General features: G+C 42.2%; 1 protein-coding gene across 1 annotated transcript in view; it reads right to left on the reverse strand.

Annotated features, from left to right (window-relative positions):
• Window positions 1–805: 805 nt before the first annotated feature.
• Window positions 806–22,446, reverse strand: part of LOC144695453 (putative G-protein coupled receptor 139) — a 30,688-nt gene continuing 9,047 nt past the window's right edge. The window contains exons 2-4 of the mRNA XM_078566339.1: window positions 13,265–13,380; window positions 6,602–6,698; window positions 806–1,716 (exon numbers count right to left, since the gene is read on the reverse strand). Of these exons, the coding sequence (XP_078422465.1) occupies window positions 806–1,716; window positions 6,602–6,698; window positions 13,265–13,380 (1,124 nt within the window). The remainder of the gene's footprint in view (window positions 1,717–6,601; window positions 6,699–13,264; window positions 13,381–22,446) is intronic.

The following is a 22,446-nucleotide window of genomic DNA, read 5'->3' on the forward strand; positions in this document are numbered from 1 at the left end:
TGCATCTGTGTGTCCAGCTCACAATGGAAGGCATCTCTATTAGAAAATTGAATTATCGAGCATCAGTCTTCAACCTGTCGACTCTGAAAGAATACCCCATTGGAATTTGGTTCTGGACTCTGAACTCATGTGAAACAATAATTCTATTTTATCTGTAGTCTTTGCCCTTTACCTCTTTCTTTTCTCTTTCCCACCTTTATTGTAGGAATGAAAGGAGGCTACATTGATACCCTTCTCTTGCGCTTGTGTGTGTGCAAATCGACTAACCCTTTTGGTGCATGCTTTCTCGCGTTTGCTGTAGGGTTATTATTAAAGAATTGGATCAGACCAAAACTGAGGCATTGGGAAATACATCACCACTTATAAAGGGGGAAATGAAAAATCAAAAAGCATTTTTCTGTTTATGGAGGGGTGGTGAAAGGAGAGATCAGGGCTGTTGAAATTAAATCACCCCCTGCCCATAATAATATATTGACCTAGGGAGATTTTGTCATCTGCAGTATTTTGTTTCTCTGAGAAGTATTTTTCTTTCTGAGCAGATGTGTTGAGCTGACAATTGAACCATTGGTGGTGGAGGAGAGACTGTGGCTGCTCTTCCACTTCCTGCCCTGTAGGGGATGCTCTCATTCCCCTCCCCCCACACCAACACTGAACCCATTGCCCTCCCCACCCCACCCACCCCCACCACCATTGGGGAGATTTTTAGAATCTCAGTAATTGTTGGTATCATTCAGTTGATGTAAGCCTGGGTAGAGGTTATTACATTCTTAAAATGGAAACACTGGGACTGATCTCTGGGCTACTCTCAATTTTTTTGTATATTAATTAATTGAACAATTGATGTGACAGGATACTTCACCATGCTCTTGAACTGCTGTCTGAACTTGGGCTGAGTCACCCCATAAATAAATGCGTTCGTACAGCAATTTAAATTCAGAAGCATAACTCCAAATTCTGCAAAGATATATAAAGAGTCATTGTAATACACAGAATTCATTCCTGTAATGACATAATATAAAAAGTGTACAACATAGAGACACCACAGGAGTATGAAACTGCCGGATATGGTGAAGAGTAAAATGATAGACTTCCTTCTGCTCTCCATCTCTGGGTCACTGCGATTCTCTCCCTGGCTCTGACCCCTCAGTCCCTTACGGACTCGACTGGTCACTAAAATGTACCTGACTGTCAGAGCGTTGAGCAAGAGAATTAAAGCATATGGGAGCAATGGGTTTAAAACCTTATCAAACCAGCTAAATGCCACCCATGCTGGATCAGTATAATAAGTTGGCTTTTCATTACAGAACCAGGGAACATTATCAATTATCTCTCCAGGTTCAAATCTAAAGTAGAAGGGAACATTTTTTAAGCAGAGCAGAATGCAGGTTGTTGCTAGAACCACAACCGCAGTTTTCTTGGTGCAATATTTTGTTTTCAGCTTCTGACAACAAATGGCCACAAAGCGATCAAAGGAGAAAGTGACGGTGAACCAGACAGAACATTCTGCTGCTGCATAAAACAGGATAAAGAGAATACTACACACAGGGGTGATTTCCAGGAAAGATGTTGCAAAATAATAGGACCCGACCCGATACAGGATGACTGCAGTGATAATGACCAGTAGATCCGCTGTTGCCATGGCCATCAGGTACTGAGTGGTGCACGTGGAGAGGCCGCACTTTCCTCGAGACAGGATGAGGATCGCCATTAAATTTACTGTAAGAGACAGAGGGGGAAAAAAAGAATGCAATTTGCTGATTAAACTGTCTCTATTTCAGGCAGTTAGAGTAGAGTGAGAGGTTAAAATTTTGATAATCACATCACCAATCCGAACCCAACCTAAATCAGCCCATTTTTAGGTTTATTGGGCATGGGGCAGGGATGAAGAGCTAAACCTATACAATATTTTCAGTAGGTTGTCTGGCAATGATTTAATATGTTTCACAGGTATAAGAGGTCATGCTTCCCAGGCCTTGGATAATGTAACAGCCCTGAACCATGCATCACAGGTCACTATTATCCACGTCTAATTGTTTGAGACAAAGGAAAATACTGAGAATGAACTAAACCTGATAAAATAAAACATAAATGATGAAAATATCCAGTAGGCCCGGCAGCATCTGTGGATAGAGAAACAGAGTTAACAGTACAGGTGGATAATCTTTCATCAGACATTAGAGGTTACTGGTTTTCAAGCAATGATTTAGCCAGTGATATATAAGATCAGGGGAGTATACAACAAAATGGAAGATCTGTGATCGAGTGGAGGGCAGGAGTGATTCAATGACAAAAGCATGATGGTGTGAGGTGAATGGAACAATTAAAGAAACTGAAGATAGGTCCAGAGAAGGTGTAAATGGTACAAGGAGAACAACAGAGGGGTGGTGAAGACGGCTCTAGTCGAGAGGGAATATGATGGAGAAATGTGTGGATGTTGTTGAGCCCACATGCCATGTTCCGCGAGTGAATCCTCACCACAAGCATCAGTCCACACCCCCTCCACTCTCAGTGGTTGGGTGCACCTATCTTTCATTATTAGAATGTGCCATCCAGGAAAATGGAAGCAGTGTTTATGATCTGAAGTTTGTAAACTGTGTTCAGCAACTAATGAAGTGCCTAACTCCAACCTGTGCTAAGATATATAAAGAATAATTATAATACACAGGATTCATTCCTGTAATGACATAGTATAAAATGTATATAACATTCAAACAAAGTCACAGGAGTACAAAGTTGCTGGATATGGTGAAGAGTAAAATTACAGGCTTCCTTCTGCTCTCCATCTCTGGGTCATTGCGATTCCTCATTTAGCTTAAGCATGGAATAGTGTAGGAACCTGATGATAGAGAGGTCAGAATGGGACTGGGATGCAGAATTCAAATGGCAAAGTGACCAGAAACTCAGGGTCACTCTTGAGGACTGAATGGGAATGTGCATCCAAGCAATCACTCAACCTGCGTGTGGTATTTCCAATGTAGAAGAGACCATATCATGAGCAGTTACTAAACTGGAAGAGGTACAAGTTAATCGCTCTTTCATCTGCATGGATGTTGGAAAGTAAGGAGGTGAAAGGGCAGGTGATGCATCTTGCATGCTTGTATGGGAAGGTGTCAGGTGAAGGAGAGTGGATGTAGGACATGATGGAAGAGGGGGTCAGTGTATTGCAAGGGACTGGGGCGGGAGATGAAAGGAAGATGGGCTTGGTGGTGGAACTGCACTGGAGTGGCTGAAATGGCAGATGAAATTCTATTGAATGTTCAAGGTGAAGATAAGGGAAAGCCTTTTTGTGGTTCTAGCAGGGAGTGGAAGGGGTGATGGCAGCAATATGGGAAATGGGATTGATACGGTCCAAGGGCCTGTTAAACACACTGGAATCTGAGGAAGCACCAATGTGGAATGTGCCATCATCTGAAAAGATGTAGCAGCGACTGAGAAACTGGGGAAAAGGAAATGGAGTCCTTCCAGGGAGCAGGGTGGGAGCAAGTCTAATCAAGAGAGCTGTGGTGTTAGTGGGTTTATGTAGAGATTGGCTTATTCCCTGAAATGGAGGTAGAGAAGTCAAGGAGGGGAAGAGATGGGATCATGCGAGGACAAGGGAGGTGCGGAATTTGGAAGCAAAGTGATGAAGTTTGGACCTTTGAGTGAAGGAGAGACGTGGGCAGAAATATCAGTGGGCGTCTGGAGTGCAGCACTGACCTCAGAAACAAGAGCATCATGTGTGTTGTAGGTGCAGCATGAAGCAGTGGGTGAGGAATCTGAGCCTGAAAACTGGTGCGAGATCTGTGAAAGGCAGAATAAACTGTCAAAAAATAATTGAATAAAAATATATTGTGGGATATAATTGAGAAATTAATCAACGGAACAAGGAGTTCGAGGTTTAGAGATCCACAAATCATTTAAAGTTACAATGCAGTTTATAAAGACCATAAAATTTCAAACAAAGCACGGGGGGGGTGGGGTTCATTTTGAGCGGAAGACAATTGAAAATCTGAGAGGCTATATTAAATTTATAAAAAATATTGGTTACATCACGGTTCTAGTCTCTAAATTTTAAAAAGGTTTTGGAGGCAAAGAAATGGTACAGAATCTTTTACAAGGGTGTTATCAGAACAGAGGGGTTAAATCTATCTGAAAAGAAGGAACTTTCTTCAGAAAAGGGAAGGCTGTGGAAGACCAAATAGAGATTGTAAAATGATGGATGAATTTGACAGCATCGACATAGAGAAGATATTTCCATTTAATGTGGACTTGAAAATGAGAGACAATCAGTATAAGATCATCCTTAATAAATCCAAGAAAGCATTCAGGAGAAATGCATTTAATCAGAGAATGGTTAGACTGAGTAACCTGGCACAACTTGGAGCAGTTAATGTGATTATGACAGATGCATTTAAGGGGAAGCTCAGAAGGTAAATGAGGAAGGAAACAGTAGGAGGTTGTGGTGACCGAGTTAGATTAGGGGCGATGAGAGAAGGCTCATGTGGAGCATAAACACCGGGAGGATCTAATTAGGCTGAATAGACCATTTCAGTGCTGTAAATTCAATGTTGTTTTATGCAACTTGAGTATTAATTAATAAGTCATCAGTTCTTTCATAATATTGCAGATCTTGAAGTGACTTATTTGTTGAAGAAGTACTCTGTCTAATTATTGACAGTGAAATAATGTCAGCATTTACTGTCCTTGGACTGGCATCTATGTCCTTACATTATGGCTAGAATTTTGCGTTCGGCGTGCGGGCGTGAGCCCAGCGCACATGAACATAATATGACATGTGATGATGTTGGGCGTGCGTCCTGAAGTCATTGCGATATTTCGTTCGGCGGGCAAGCACCAGAGTCGGCTGTGCACCCACCGGAAATTGAAAGGCCCATTCAGGCCATTAACGAGCTCATTAAATTGAAATTTACTCTGTCCGTCCAGCCTAACGGTTGGTAGGCAGGCGAAAAGGCCAAGCGGCCTTTACATTTTTTGGGAAACCTCATCCACCAGCGGGTTGAGGTTTCCTACAGCTAATACAAATTCAATAAAAGCATTATTTTGAAATTAAAAACACATCCCATCTCATGCGCCACAGTCACATGAGGGAACATGTTTCATTCAATGTTTAAAGTATTTATTAAGTTTGTAAAAAGCGCTTCAATCTCCCTAAAGCAGCCCCGCACCTCAGGGAGGATAACGCACTCTTTCACGCGCATGTGGGAACTGTATGCGAGGCCTGGCTCTCCCTCCTCCCCCAGCCCGCACACGTAGCGCTCAGCGCTGCCACTCACAATCCACGCAGGACGGGCCTTAATTGGCGGACCTTAATCGCGTGAAATCGCAGTGCGGAGCCGATCGTGGACGGCAGTCGGATTCCCGACCACCCCCTCCTGCTCCTGTCAAGCCCGCCCAACGAGGGCAAAATCCTGGCCTATATGTTTCTTTCCTCGATGGGACACACCTCATTGAGCTGAGAGCAGAGATCTGTGTGGATTACATGTGTTACAGAGATAATTGCTGGTAATTAACCAGTTACAGAAATGGATGACTCGATAACTGGAGTCCAATTTTTATCCCATGTAATTGCCAGAAAATGAAAATACAACACTCATGACCACAGATTCTCAGCACCATGTTGGAAGGTGGAGTTTAATCAGCATTAAAATAACAGCCATACTATGGTTACCGTAACCATACTCATTCTAACAGTAATTTATTGTCCAGACAATTTGAAGACATTAACTGTGCTGTCCATCTGTTTAGCTGTTGGTAAATAGTTAACATCAGTTTCTTTTGGTGCAGGTCAAGAGGAGACCAAACAATATTCACACATTTCACTGCGTACACATAATTACAAACATCATCAACCAACAGCAAAAGTATTCTGCTTAGCCTTCAGTTATGTTCATAACCACAGAGATAGATACACGGAGTGGAGTGATCAGTTACCTCAAACAATGATATAACAATTGAATCAGCTTGTTCCACTCTGCCTAGTCACCCACACTAGGTCCAATTCTACAGTTACAGAGGGTGGAGTTTTACAGCCCCATCACGGCAGCGATGGAAGAGGGGACCAGTGTATTGCAAGGGACAGGGGTGGGAGAGGAACGGAGATGGGACTGGTCGTGGAATTGCACTGGACCTGGCGAGACCGTTAAAATTCAACAAGTCATTCAAAGGTCCATTGACTTCGGCAGAACCGGAAAATCCAGCTAGTGTGATATGTGGAAAATTCTGCCCCGATACTCTCAGCAGTACATGGTCAGTGGGGTCAGTTGTCCCAATCCAGTTAGTGACTCACATTCAGTACAATTCTACAGTGACAGATACTCCCAGTAATACATGATCACTGGGGTCAGCTGTTCCACTCCAGTTAGTGACCCACACTCAGCACAATTCTACAGTGACGGATACTCCCAGTAATACTTTCCCTCACAGAATTACCTGGACTTATGTGAGACTCATCTGCACTCTTAACGAAATGACATTATTGATCAGGGCCTGTACAACGGTGACTGCTAGATCAGCATGTAACATTATGATTCACAGAATAAAACCAGAGACCAGCTCACACACACACATAACTTACACAACTTAAATTGTCATTGTCACTTACCAGGGACACCAATGATGGCAAGAATCGTATAGTATACTTTCCCAATACTGTGAAGTGATTCCATTTTATTCTGCATGAAGCGATCTGTCCCTTTGCGCTGTAAGCAATCCCTCAGAATTAAATTCTGAATTGATACAATCGCAGAGCTTTTAATTTATATCATGTGGGATTTCCATGGAGACAATGAAGTTGCAAAATCGTCTAATTTTTTTAGTTTTTAATAAAAGAGCCAACAGATTACGACACCTGAGTTAGATCCCTGATGCGAGAGAATATAATTAGTGCTGAGACCAAATTGGAAAACCCTCAAGACTGAACAATTCTGATCACATGAATTAACTGATGAACATGGTAAGCTCTATTCTTCCATGCAATGGTATTTGTCATGAAGCTGTCAATGTATATAATATTATAGGAAAATATTTTTCTTTTAAAATAGAGGTTTAGTCTGTGGGTGTGTCTTAACTGGGTTAAATCCAGCTAGTCTATGTGCTTTGATGTCCTAGTTTTGATATGTAAGAGAGATAGCGTGCATTTGCATTTTTTGAACAGAGCGCTCAAGAAGTGGGGTGAAAACTGATACCTATCTTTCAGATAGCGAGACATATGTTTATATTACTAATAAAATTTGAACTATGAAAGGGTTTTATTGTTAGAAGAGGTTGGTGATACAATGAGAATTTACATTCAATGGATGGTGGTAGATATAACTTCAGCAATTTTCGGTTGTGAAGAGCAGAGGCAATGTGAGATCCAAAGGCAGCTGTAAGTCTCCAACTGTATTCACAGGAACCAAAGTGAAAAGAAGCTCATTTTGAATTTGTAAGGTGAAAATGCTTTGCCTGGTGTCTGGTTAAGTCGATGGGTTATGACACTTATTCAAAGTTTCCCTCTGGGCTTTTTAAATAACTCAGCTTTACAACTGCATCGGTCATAACATGTTGATCATTCAGACACCATTGGGTCCATCTCTGGATCCCATACATAGGAACATAGGGGCAGGAGTAGGCCATTCAGACCATCGAGCCCAGTCTGCCATTTACTTAGATCATGGCTGATCTTCTAACACTTTGCCATCTTCCCACGCTATCCCCGTATCCCTTGATGTCATTAGTATCTAGAAATCTATCAACCCCTGCTTTGAACACACTCAATGAATGAGCTTCCACAGGTCTTGGGGTAGAAAATTCGAAAGATTCACACCTCCTTCCTCATCTCAGTCTTATATGGCCTACCTCTTTTTCTGAGAACGTGTTCCCTGGTTCTAGTTTCACCAACCAGGGGAAACATTCTTGATCACTCACGCTGCTGTGTTCATCAGGAATTAACATCCAAAGTTGGAGTGCCCTCTCAGGGCTGCTCTACTGCGCTCTCGGGTGTAGCTGCCCTCTTCAACTGTTGCAATTTGTTAAATAATTCAAGTGGGGGGTTTAATTCAATCGATTCTCAAACTAATTCAGCAACTCAAAATAATATCCCTCACATTAATACAGAACCTCAAACCAATACATCACCTCAAACTATAACAGACATTCAAACTAATATATATTTTGAATTCTTCCGTGGGATGTTAGCATTGCTGGTAATGCCAGTAGCTGTTGCCCATTTCGATTTGCCCTCGAGAAGGTGGTGCTGAGCCATCATTTTGATCCACTGCAGTCCAGCTGGCTGTTGGGCAGGGAGTACCAGGATGTTTATTCAGAGACTGTGAAGGAACAGTGATATAGCTCCCGGTCAGTATGGTGCCTGGCGTGGAGGCATAATTGCAGATGGTTTGTTCCTATGCATCTGCTGCCCTTCTCATTTCACGCGGTAGAGATTGAAGGTTTGGAAGGAGCTGTAGAAGGAGGGATGTGAGTTGCTCTAGTGCATTTTGTATATGGTACACACCGCAGCAACTGTGTACTGCTGAGGAAGGATTGCATGTTTAAGGTAGTGGAATGGGTGTCACTAAATATGGTCTGCTTCCTATGAACAACTCTAATAAATGAGTTAAACATTATTTCCCTTGCACAAAACCATGTTGACACTGCCTGATAAAATTATGATCTTCTATTTATCCTGCTATAACCTCCGAAGTAATGGATTTTTTTAACAGACATATCTTTGAAATTTTCTACATTGCCGGGTAGATGCCAGTGTTGTGTGGAGCTTCTTGAATGTTGTTGGAGCCACATTCATCCAGACAAATGGAGATTATTCCATCATGCTCCGACTTGTGCCTTGTAGATGATGGACAGGCTTTGAGGAGTCATGGGGTGAGCTGCTTGCCAGTCCCAACCGGTACATGTAGCGCAGTATTGATATGGATGGTTCACATAAGTTTCTCGTCAATGGTAACCCATGAGGATGTTGATGGTGGGGTATCGAGCTATAGCAATGGCATTGAATGTCAACGGGAGCTGGTTCGATTCTCTCTTGTTGGAGATAATCATTGTGCGGCCCTTGAGTGGTGCAAAGTTACTTGCCACTGCCAGCCCAAGCCTGAACCTTGTTCGGTTTTGCTGCATAGGCACAGGAGCTATGTCAGTATCTGAGGAATCATGAATAATACTGCACACAGTGGAATTCTTATCAAACATCTACACTTCCCATCCTATGATGGGAGACAGTAGCCGATGAAGCAGCTGAAGATGTTGGGGCCTCAGACGCTATCCTTGAATTCAGTTCTTTTTCCCATGTTTTGACTAAGGCTGTAATGAGGTCAGGATGGTTCTGAATGGTTCTGGCAGAGCCCAACCTGAGCATCAGTGAGCAGGTTATTGCTGACTAAGTCCTGCTTGATAGCGCTGTCAGTAACATTTTCCATCATGGCTGAGTGTCGAGAGTAATTGGCCAAATTGGATTTGTTCTGTTCCTTGAAGGCAGGAACATAAGAACATGGGTCTTAGGAGCAGGGATAGACCATGCAGCCCTTTGAGCTTGCTCCACCATTCATAAGATCATGGATAATCTGGTTGTGGTTTCAACACCACTTTGCCTCCACCCGCACAACACTTGGCTCCCTTGTCTGTCAAAAATCTGTCTAACTCTGTCTTGAATAAATTCAATGACATAGACTCCATTACTTTCTGGTGAGGAGAATTTCAGATACTAACGACTCTTTGAGAGAAAAGAAATTCTCCTGATCTCCATCTTAAAGAGTAAACCTCTTATTCTTAAACTGTGTCTCCTAGTTCTAGCCTGTTGCACAAGTGGAAACATCGTCCCAGTATCTACCATCTCAAATTGCCTCAGGATCTTATTTCTTTCAGTATGATCACCCTTCATTCTCCTAAACCCGAATGAGTGTAGGCCTAAATTGTTCAACCTTTCTTCATAAGATCAGCCCCTCATCCCAGGAATGATTCAAGTGAATCTCCTCTGAACTGCCTCTAACGCAATTATCTCCTTTTTCAAACAAGGAGACCAAAATTGGAGACAATATTCCAGATATGGTCTCACCAAGTCCCTGTACAGCTGCAGTAAAACCCCTTTGCATTTATATTCCATCTCCCTTGCAATAAATGCCAACATTCCATTTGCCTTCCTAATCACTTGCTGTACCTGCATACTAACTTTTTGTGATTCGAGTACCAGGACACCCAAATCCCTCTGTACCTCTGAGTATTGCAATCTCTCTTCATTTGAATAGTATACTACTTTTCTATTCTTATTGCCAAAGTGAACAATTCACAATTTCCTACATACTCCTGCCAAATTTTTGCCCATTTATTTAACCTGTCTATATCCCTGTTCAGACTCCCTACATCCTCTTGAAAACTTACTTTCCTACCCATTTTGGTGTAATTGGCAAGTTTAGCTACCAAACATTTGGTACATTCATTCAAACTATCGATTTAGATTTTAAATAGTTGAACAGCACTGATCCCTGAGGCACTCCACTTGTTACAATTTGCTAACCCAAAACATACCCATTTAACCTTACTCTCTGTTTCCTGTTAGCTAACCAATCCTCTATCCATACTAATCATGCCTTGTGTACATCATATTTGATGTTGTACCTCATCAAATGCCTTCTGGAAATCCAAGTACACCACATCTACAGGTTCCCCTTTACCCACCTTGTTTTCTGCTTCCTATAAACAACTCTAATAAATGAGTTAAACATTATTTCCCTTGCACAAAACCATGTTGACACTGCCTGATAAAATTATGATCTTCTACTTATCCTGCTATAACCTCCGAAGTAATGGATTTTTTTAACAGACATACCTTTGAAATTTTCTACATTGCCGGGTAGATGCCAGTGTTGTAGCAGCATGAGAACAACTTAGCTTTGGAACCCATCTCTTCACATCAAGGGTTGTGAAACCTCATTAGAAATGCATGAATAAAAACAGGGCTTCCAGATTTTCCAGCACCAAGCTCACAAAAAAGCATTCAATGAAACTAGAACCATGTTCCACCTTTGTTAACATCCAAATACAAATGTAATATATATTGTTCCTAACACTATTTACTCCCACTGATGCAGCCTGCTTATTGTTGACCATATCAGGGTCATTAGCTTTAGGGTTACCGGAGCTTGCAGTGCCATTGTCTAACACAGACAGCCATGTTCCTGCACTACAGTGAATCACAAATACTGAGTATTTGAACTTCTGCCTCATTAAAGTGGAGTAATCAACACTGTAACCTCACCAATACAGGCAAACTCAAGCAAATACATAATTCAATCAAAGTTTCAGTATTAATTGTAACTGATTGATTATCTTCATACAATAATGTATAATAAAACTGACTGTTTATCCAGCTTGTTGGTGACATATAATGAAGATTAGTCGACCCACCCAAATCTACATTCACTCGACACAGATCCATGTGGGACACTTCTAGTGAAACCCCTGACCTACCCATTATCCCGAATCTCTGTCACCTTCTCCTCGGTTACTTTCCCAACCAGCTTCATAACTTGCCTTCAACTGCATCTTTACTTGCACCTGATCAAAAGCCTCCTGGAAGTCCATGTACGTAGACATCACCCTATCCACTACTCCAGTCATCTCCTTTTGTATTTTGTTTTGTGTTTAACCCGCTTATTTACAGCAGGATCACCCGTGACAATTACGTTCAGTTATAGAGCAGCTTTATTCAGAGAAAGGCAGGCCAAGCTTATACACGAAAGGTAAAGTTCAGGCAGTAATGTACAAAACAGCGCGTGCTGTATACTTCCCGTGTTGCAGCTGGATGGCAGAGTGCATTTCTTTTTTTCATAGGTTTTGGTTTTCTAGCATAGTTTGCACCTTCCTTGCAGCTTTGTTACTTATTTGCCTGTTATCCTTTGTTCGTTCTTCACCGAACCAAAATCTTTGGGCGGACTGTCCTTATCCTGGCAGCAGCCAAACTGGCTCCCCTGAGGATACCAATTAGAACAGTCCACGTACATTTCACTACACAATCATACAGCTCTTGTCCGATCATAAGTGCACTCGAGGTGGATAGGGGAATGTCTATGTACATGGACTCCCAGGAGGCATTTGATAAGGTGCAATTGAATATGAACCTCGTGCAGTTGAAGGCAAATTATGAACAGCATTTGCCTGCGCACGGTGGCATACAAATCCCTTTGCAATTATAAAACTCCTGAAGTTCCACTATCTCACCATTCTAAGCTAGAACAAGCTGGTTGTTCACACATAATTACAGATTCCACCATTCTACCTGACATCTATACGCAAGAAAGAAAGAACATAACTCCTGCAAACTGTATACAGGCAAAGGACTCTTACGCATTTCAATCAGGTCCATCAGGTGTAAGCCACCCTTTCAAATCCCCTGGCTTTCTGATCAGCTGAAAAATGTCAAGGTGTTCAGTCAATCTCCTTAATTAGACACTCCTGTACTTTCCTGACAGCAGATGTTAGGACAAGTGGCCTATAATTCCCTACTTTTCCTCTGTCACCTTCCTGAAATAGCAGGTTGTTGTTGAGTCAATATGGCACAGAAAAAGGCCATTCGGCTCATCGAGTCCATGGCAACTCTCTCTGAAGCAATCCAGTCAGCCCCATTCCCTGAATATATCCCTGTAGCCCCTGAAAGTTTCCAATCATCCAATTTCCTTTTGGAATCAGTAATCATCGCCATTTCCTCCACCATTGTAAGGAACAAATTCCAAGTAATTACCACTCTCTGCATGCAAAACATTCTTTCACACATTCCCCCTGTATCTCTTGCCCAAAACTTTAAACCTGTCATCCTTGATGGTAAGCCTTGTGCCATCAGCTAATGGGACAGCTACTCCAGGCATACTTTATCTAAACCGGCCATAATCTTGTGCACCTCTATGATGTCTCGCCTCAACCATCCTTGCTCCTAGGAGAGACCGCAGATTCTCAATCCCAACCTTGCAACTAAATTTCCTCATCCCTGATAAATTTACTCTGCATCCTCTCAAGGGGCTTCATATCCTTCCTAAAGTGTGGTGACTAGTACTGGATGCAATGTTCCAATTTAAAGGAAGAATTTCTGAATTGAAGGACTTTTGGAAGATTTTAGTTATGCTATCTGCAATGTACTGAGCTACATTCTGTAAACCCTCACCTTGAAAGCATCTGATCATTGGGGTTTGTCACTCTTTTAGAGCCATTCATTTCTCCATGGCTGTTACCTTATGTTAATTTTGTTGGCTCCCTGTTTCTGATTCAATCATGGAATGCTGACCTCGCCCTCAAATGTAAATACAGAAACAAAGTAATTACTCAGCATATCCACAATTTCCTTATTTTTATCGACAATATCACTGGTATCAGTGTTCAAGAGGCCCAGGTTTTTCTTGACTACAAGAACACAAGAGCAGGAGTAGACTATATGGCCCGTGGAACCTGCTCCACTCTTCAGTATGAGCATGGCTGACCTTGGGCTCCAACTCTTCTTTTCCGCCCACCCCCTATATCCATTGATTCCTTGAGAAACCAAAAGTCTGTCCCTTCTAGCCTTAAATATAGTCAACAATGGAGCACCATTGGGGTAGGGCATTGCAAAGATTCACAACTTTCTTGAATGAAGAAATGTCTCTCATTTCCATGCTAAATTAATGGCCTGTTATCTTGAGAATATGCCCTCATGTACTCGATACTTCAGCCAGCAGGAGAAACCTCTCAGTGTCTACCCTTTCAAGCCCCTTTAGAAGATTGTATACTTCATTGAGATCACCTCTCATTCTTCCAAACTTCAAAGATTATAGTCTCAATTTAGTCAATCTCTCATCATAGGACCACCCTCTCAACCCAGGGTCCAATCTAGTGAATATTCACTGTACTTCCTTCAATGCAAATACATTTGTCCAAAACTGCGCACACTACTCCAAGTGTGATCTCACCAAAGTCCTGTAAAATTGAAGCAGGACTACTTTCTGCCTGTACTCCAATCCCCTTGGAATAAAGACCAACATGTCATGTGTCTTCCTAATTGCTTTCTGCACCTGCATGCTAACTTTCTAAGTTCTTTGTACAGACACTCCCAAGGTCCTCTGAACATCACTATTTACAAGTTTTATGCTTTAAAAAAATTCTACTTTTCTATTCTCACGAGCAAAGTGCAAAACGTCTCACTTCCCCACATTATGCTCCATTGTTGCCCATTCCCTTAACACATCTATATCTCTTTGCAGCCATGCTATGTCTGCCTCACAACTTACATTGTCACCTAGCTTTGCATCAGCAGCAAAGTTAAATGTGTTACTCTCTATTTCTTTGTCTAAGCCATTAATATAGATTGTAAATAGCTGAGACCCCAGCACTGATATTTAGAACAATCCACTAGTCACAGCCTGCCAACTTGAAAATGCCCCACATATAACTATTCTTTGCCTCCTATACATTAATCAATCCTCCACCCTTGCCAATATATCACCCTCAAATCCATGAAATGTTATCTTGCCTATCATCTTTTGTGTGGCACCTTGGAATACAGGTACCTCGACTGGTCCTCATTTATCTACCTTACTCATTACATCCTCAGAAAAATCAGATGAATTTGCCAAACACCACTTCTCTTTCAAAAGAAACCATGATCATAATATGATTTCCTAAGTATATTGTTAATACTTCCTTAATAATAGATTTCAGCATGTTCCCGGTGACTAATTCCAAGCTATCTGGTCTGTAGTTCCCTGTTTTCTCTCTATCTCCTTTTACTGAATAATAGTATTACATTTTCTAACTTCCAATATGGAGGGACCATCCCAGAATCTAGGTAATTACAGCAAATCATAGCCTGTACATCATCTATCTCTGCAGCTATATCTCTTTTAGAACGCTGGGATGTAGGCCATCAGGTCCTGAGGACTTGCCCGATTTTAGTCACTTAAGTTTCTCCAGTACTTTTTCTCTGTTCGTATTAATTTCCTTAATTTCCTCACTCTTTTTGCACCTAGATTACTGTAGTAATTGTACGAATATAGTGACTGTAGTTTTAAGACTTATTGTGTTGTATAGTATCACAAGACAGTTGTGAATGAATCAGCTCTAAGTGTGGGAGTTCTTCTAGTAGTGGAGCTTGATGGAAGCGTGTGACTGCTGCTGCAACCGGTAAATAAAGTTTGATGTTTCTAATGAGAAACCTGCCTGGAAAAGTAAGTCCACAACAAACTGGTGATGAGAATAAATTGGGTCTGGCATTGTCTCTTGCCCAGCAACTGTGAGTATCTTGTTTAAACAGAAGAGAAGGAAGATATACTCACCAGATTTTTGGCAGGAATGACCCCTTCGAACCATCCACAGAGGATTGGTGTCAATATGTAGAATGCCTCGAGTTCTATTTCCAGGTAAATGAAATACGGGGGAGGAAAAAGGAAGGTCAATTCCCCTAAGAGTTTGTGGGCGTAAAACCTATAATTTAATCTGAAGTTTGATGGCCCCCGAAGGCCACTCTGATTCGAAGACCTTGAGTAAATTGGTAGACCTCATTAAGGGACACTTTCAACCCAAACACCCAGTCACCGGCAGAGGCTCAGGTTTAATTTGAAGGTTAGAGCCCCGAGGGAGACCAGTACTACAGTTGGCGGAATTGAAACAACTGACTGAGCACTGTGATTTCGGGGAGACACTAAGCTCAGGGATCATTTGGTCTGCGATGTGCAAGATGATACCATTTAACGATAATTATTAGGTGAAGTAAACCTTGATTTTAAGAAAGCATCGGAAATAGCGCTTGCGATGGAAAGCGCCGAATGGAACTTGCAGGCTATACAAGGTGCGCAAAATGGTGCCGTCTTGCAGTTGAAGCGAGAACAGGCAGCCGGGTGTGGCGCAAAAAGCTGGGACTCCGCCGCGAAGCGGGAGACTGTCCCCGTTAACCGAAAATTTAAAATAAATACAGGAAACAGCTCAGCAGCAAATCTGAAGATAAATTGTTACTGATGTGGAGGCAATCATGCTCCTTAAACTTGCCCTTTTAAAGAGGTGGAGTGCTATTTTTGTTATAAACGAGGGCACATACTGAAGCACGGTAAAGCAAGATTGAGACAGACTTCCAGGCAGCAAACTAAGTTAATCGAAGTGCATAATGCGGAAGAACCAGAAAACACCAATTCTAATACTTACTCCCTATTTAATGTAAAAGTAGGGAAGGCACAGCCAATCGCTGTTACTCTGCAGGTAAATGGAAAACCTTTAATGATGGAAGTGGACACTGATGCTTCAACCACTGTAGTGGGAGAGCACACCTTCAAATATTTAAACAAGGGTACTCAACAATTGAATTTGGAGCAGACTTTAACCCAATTGAAAATTTATACTGGTGAAGCTATCCAAGTGAAAGCTATTACCACTGTACCTGTTCATTATCAGCACCAAACAGCACAACTCCCGGTGATGATAGTAGAAGGCGGAGGACCAAGCCTTCTAGGTCATGATTGGTTGAAAGAAATTAAACTAAATTGGTGTGAAATTTTCCAGCTACGAGTAGGAGGACTGCCAGAGCGGCTAAAGAAATATGACAGGGTTTTTCGAGACGAACTGGGGAGAATCAAAGGCCTACAGGCTAAGATCTACATTGACTCGGAAGCAACTCCTCGTTTCTTTAAATAAAGTCAAGTGCCATATGCTCTGAGGGAGAAGGTTGACACCGAATTGGTGCCAGTTAGAGAGGCTGGGCGTCATACAGCTGGTTCAACTCTTAGAGTGAGCAGCACCTATAGTCCCTGGCTTAAAACCGGATCAGGCCATCCGGATCTGTGGGGACTATAAGCTAACAGTAAACAAAGCCGCCGGGTTGGACAAGTACCCTAACCCCAAGATTGAGGATCTCTATGCTAAATTAGCAGGAGGAAGAATTTATACTAAACTAGATATGAGTCACGCGTGTCAGCAGCTGGAACTGGATGATACCTCCAGAGAGTTTATGACCATAAACACCTACAAAGGGTTATACCAATACATACATCTTCCCTTTGGTGTTTCTTCTGCCTGCGTGATTTTCCAGAGGACAATGGAGAATTTGCGACAGGGACTACCTCAAGTCGTGGTCTACCTGGTTAATGCCCTGATAACGGGGTTCACAGAAGCTGAACACTTGGCTAATTTGGATGGAGCCTTGAAATGGTTTTTGGAAGCAGGGGTGCGCTTGAAAAAAGAAAAGTGTACCTTTCAGGCATGCGGAGTCATTTATTTGGGCCACTGGGTGGATTCCCAAGGGTTACATCCAGTAGAAGAAAAAGTTAAAGCTATTAAGGAGGCACATTCGCCTAAAAATATCTTTGAACTCAAGTCATTCTTAGGTACGGTTAATTATCATGGTTGATTCCTACCTAACTTATCAATGGTCCTAGACCCTCCACACGCATTATTAAAGAAAAACCAGCTTTGGGTTTGGAAGTCACCCCAAGAAGAAGCTTTCATGAAAGTTAAACAACTCTTGCACCCTTCAAACTTGTTTGTACACCACGACCTGACAAAGGAACTGGTGCTAACCTGTGATGCGTCCCCCTATGGGGTGGGAGTGGTACTATTGCACAAGAAGAATGACAGTTAAGAAAGGCCGATAGGCTACATGTCCAGGGCCTATTCCACAGCCAATAAAGGGTATTCACAAACCAAGAAAGAAGGACTATCGATTATTTTCAGAGTTAAAAAATTCCATCAATACATACATACCAACTCTTTACGATAGTGTCTGACTACATACCGCTCTTGGGCCTGTTCAGTGAAGAAAAAGCTATCCCTCCCATAGCTTCTGCATGAACTCTAAGATGGGCTCTAATTTTATCTGCATATGAATACACTTTTGTGCACAGACCAAGGATGCATATAGCCAATGCTAATGCCCTATGTTGCCTTCCTTTGCAGAAGAGCAATGAACATGCCCCTATTCCCCAAGAGATTGTATTAGCGATGAATTTCCTGGATTCCTCGCCAGTCTGCGCAAGGCTGGTAAAAAACTGGATGGATCATGATCCAGTCCTGTTTAGAGTGAGAGACCAAGTGTTGAAAGGATGGTCCCAGGAACCAATCCCTGAAGAATTGAAGCCACTCTTCACTCAAAGGAATGAATTGAGCAGTCAGGGTGGTACCCTGTTATGGACTGCGTGAGTAGTTGTTCCTTCACAAGGAAGGGAACCATTCTTAGCAGAGTTGCACAGCGCACATCCGGGAAGCTCAAGAATAAGGGTGATTGCACAAAGTTACATTTGGTGGCCGGGCATGGATGGTGATATCGAGAAGGTGATTAGTCACTGTATACAATGCCAACAACCACAGAAGTTACCTGTTACGGCCCCACTACGCCCGTGGGAATGGTCTGGTAGACCCTGGTCTAGATTACACATAGATTACGTGCGTCCTTTTCTAGCACCATATTCCTACTAATAATTGACGCACATTCCAAATGGCTAGACGTGTATGAGGTTAGGTCGCCAACGTCAGACATGACTATAGAAGAGTTACATCAAAGCTTTTTTTACACATGGATTGCCAGAGGTAATCGTCTCAAACAATGGTACTGCATTTACTTGCACTGAATTTCAAAGATTTGTGAGCCTAAATGGCATCAGACACGTAAAGGCGGCACCATATCATCCGTCGTCTAACGGATTAGCTGAGCGAGCAGGGCAGACTATTAAAACTGGGATGAAAAATTATCGGGTGGATCACTGGAGACTAAACTATCATATTTCCTGTTTCACTATGGAGCAACCCCCCCACACGACTACAGGTTCAACACGGTCAGGATTACTTATGAAGCAACACCTTCGAACGAGATTAAGCCTGGTACTTCCCAATTTAGAGGGCAGGGTGTAGATAAATCAAGGGAATCAAAAAGCGACTCATGATTTGCATAGCCACGAGCTTGAATTTACTGTTGGTGAAGTATTATACGTATGAAATTTCGGTGACAGATCGAGTTGGTTACCTGATGTAATAGTTTCTGTGACCAGCCCCTTGTCTTACCACATAGAAGTGGAGGGCCAGATCACCCACAAATGCATAGACCATTTGAGAGGGAAAGAGTTACCCCAACAAAATGATGTTCCACCTGTAACCATTGTAGAACCCGTGGTCCCTGTTGAAATTGTTCAACCAAGGATAGACATATCAGATGTCTCTGTTGGAGTAGATATTGCTGAACTACTTGTGCCTAAAGAGATACCTGAGGTTTCTGTGGTTCCAGATAACATAGATCCTGTAAGAGATTTGAAAGCTGTGAAGCTACGATGTTCCACCCGGATCAGGAAACCACCTGAGAGGACTGAACTTATAATTCCATGACCCGTGTGTGTATTTGTAATATCATGAAGGTAGATATTCTTGTAAATGCAAACTGTACAAACATTTTTTAAGGACAAGGAATGTAGTAATTGTAGATTTAGGAAATGTAGTGACCGTAGCTTTAAGACTTATTTTGTTTTATAGTATCACGCTGCAGAGTGAACAAATCAACTCTAAGCATGGGGAACCTGGGAGTGGGGGTTCTTCTAGTTGTGGATCTTGATGGAAGCATGTAACTGCTGTTGCAGCCTGTAAATAAAATTTGATGTTTCTAATGAGAAACCTGTCTGGAAAATCAAGTCCATAACAGATGCCTTCTATTTCTGGCATGCAACTTGTATCTTCTACTGTGAAGACAGACACAAGCTACTTGTTCAATATCTCTGCCATTTCTTCATTTCACATAATAATTTCTCCTGCCTCTGCTTCTAAGGAACCAATATTTACATTAAGCTAATTTTCTCCTCTTTTATATACACGTAAAAGCTCTTTCAATCCATTCTTATATTCCTTGCAAGTTGGCTCTCATATTCTCTTTGTTCGCTTTTTAATCAACTTTTTGGTGGCCGTTTTATGGTGTTTAAAACACTGCCAATCCTATGAGTTTCTACTATTTTTTGCAACATTATAATCCTCTTTATTTAATCTAGTACGATCTTTGGCTTCCTGAGTGAGCCACAGATGGATCTTTCTTGCTGAGTTTCTTGCTGATCAAAATGAAATGTGCTTTTGTTGAACATTTTAAATTATTTCTTTAAATGTTTCCCACTGTTTATTTATGGCCACGCCTAGTCTATCTGCCCATTCAACTTTAGCCAATTCTCTCCTCATACCAATGCAATTGACTTTTTTAAAGTTTAAGATGCTTGTTTGTGATTTGTTAGAATCATATCTCCCAAGACGGAAGTTTTCTTTTACAAAATGGAAGGATGTGACATGATCTGGATGCTAACCTGGGATTGTTTTTAGGAAGGTCATAAGTTCACCTTGGAACTGCCGACAAGCAGGCCTCTTCCAATAAATCACCTGACCTACATGGTACTTGAGAAGGAGTTGTGTGTTTGTGTTGAACTGCAAAGCACTTCAATTAATGAAAAGCTGGGAGAAAATAAAGCAATCACATAGGAGAGAGAAAAAAAACTTAAGTTGTGAACCTGCTTCTTTTGGGGGCAGTCTTGTTGGAGAGCAAGCTAGGAAAGGAAGGCTACCTTGATTGGCTCCCTCTCTCTACCTTGCCTAAAATTGTATATGGCTATCAACCTGTAGCCAGTGAACCCTCACCTGAGTGTAACTAGTCTGCACTTGGACCTGCAAAGCTGAGACCAGTGGTGACAACTTCCAGGCATCCACCTGGGACGAGCAGCCTGTCTTCACGTGAGAGAACTCCAGGTCAACAACATCGAGACCCTGTAGACTTTATCCTTTATTTTATAACATCCATACTCCAAAGCCCATCTCTGCAGAGAGACTCTATCTGTTTGCCCTTTGTTTGTCTGTGTGTGTGCTGGGGAAATTCTTAAGGAAGAGATAGATAGTTATACTCCCTGATTATAATTCTGTGTTAACCAGCACTTGCAACTTGTTAAAAGAAGCCTTTCATTAAAAGTAAATTAATCATTCTGAGTTTTTGAAAGAAGCATGATCAGAGTCTCTTTTCCTCTGGGTATTAGAGGTAAAGGTACACAATTAGCCATTTTGGTAAGAAAATTAAGCATTTAAATTAATGGTACAGCCTGTGGAGTAGTGAGGCTTGATAATTCACACATTCCTCCTATCCCAGTTATAACAGGTTGGAATATGTTGTTGTCAAACTTAATATGAAATTAAATTGTATTATGATCACTATTTCCCAGTGGATCTTTTACTATGAGATTGCTAATTAACCCTGCCTGATTTTATGTTACCAGGTCTAAACAAGCTTAACCCTTAGTTGGTTCTACAAAGCATTGCTCCAGGAAACTGTCATGAAAACATTCTACAACTCATCTAGGTTACCCTTGATTATTTGCTTGGTCCACTGTAGATAAAGATTAAAATTCCCACAATTATTACATTAACTTGCTTGCTTGCACCAACAATTTCTTGTTTAATACTCTGTCCAATGATACAACTATTGTGAAGGGCATTTAAACTACTCCTACCAACATTTTCTGACTCTTTCGATTCCTAATCTCCATTTATACTGATTTTACTTCATGATTTTCTGGGCCAAGATCCTTCATCTCTGATGTCCCTCTTAGAAGCCTTTTCACATCTAAAGACACATGAGCAGAAGAAGCACACACTTAAATGCCTGCTCCCGTAGCTCAATGTCCTTGGGCAGGTCACTAGCTTAAAGCCAGAGGTTATGTGTAGTTAGAGGGGCACCACTCCACATCAAGCATGGCATGGCTGACCAGGAGACTCTTCCACTCATACCACCTGCCATAGGCACACAAGAATGATTTGCAGGTTGATAATCAACATGTTTAGCCATGTGATGAACATGCCTTCTGTGTCCATCATGTCCTGCAGTGGGACTCGGACTTCTGGATCAGAGGCTAGAATGAAAGCAAACTCTGAAAGATGTCCGGTCGTGGTAAAACTGGGGGCAAAGGGCGCGTCAAGGTCAGGACCCTCTCCTCCAGAGCTGCTCTCCTGATTCCCCGACAGCCGTATCCACAGGCTGCTGCCCAAGGGTCACCATGCCAAGCGTGCCAGGGCCGGAGCGCCCGTATCTCACATGGCCGCTGTCCTCAAGTACTTGACCACCGAGTTCCACCTGCTGGCTGGCAAACCCGACCCAGGGCAGCAAGAAGACCCACATCACCCCCTGCCACCTAAGGCTCGCCTTCCGCAACAACGCGGAGCTCAACAAACTGCTGGGATGGGGGGGAGGTCACCATAGCCCAAGGGTGGGGTCCTGCCTAACATCCAGGCTGTGTTACTGCCCGAGAACACCGGGCACCCCAGCAAGGGTTATGCCCGAAGGAGCGAGATGAGACAAAGGCCCACTGCGTCACAAGTCCTCCCCTAATATCTGTATGTCAACATTTACTATCGGGGCCCCCGCCTTCCCCTTTCACACTCTGTCCAATTTTTCAAAGTGTTGTAGATTGGAATATGCATTTCCTAGCATTGGTCACCATGTACCTGTGG

The sequence above is a fragment of the Cetorhinus maximus genome, chromosome 21 (genome assembly GCF_964194155.1).
Source record: "Cetorhinus maximus chromosome 21, sCetMax3.hap1.1, whole genome shotgun sequence".
NCBI classification, from domain to species: Eukaryota; Metazoa; Chordata; class Chondrichthyes; order Lamniformes; family Cetorhinidae; genus Cetorhinus; species Cetorhinus maximus.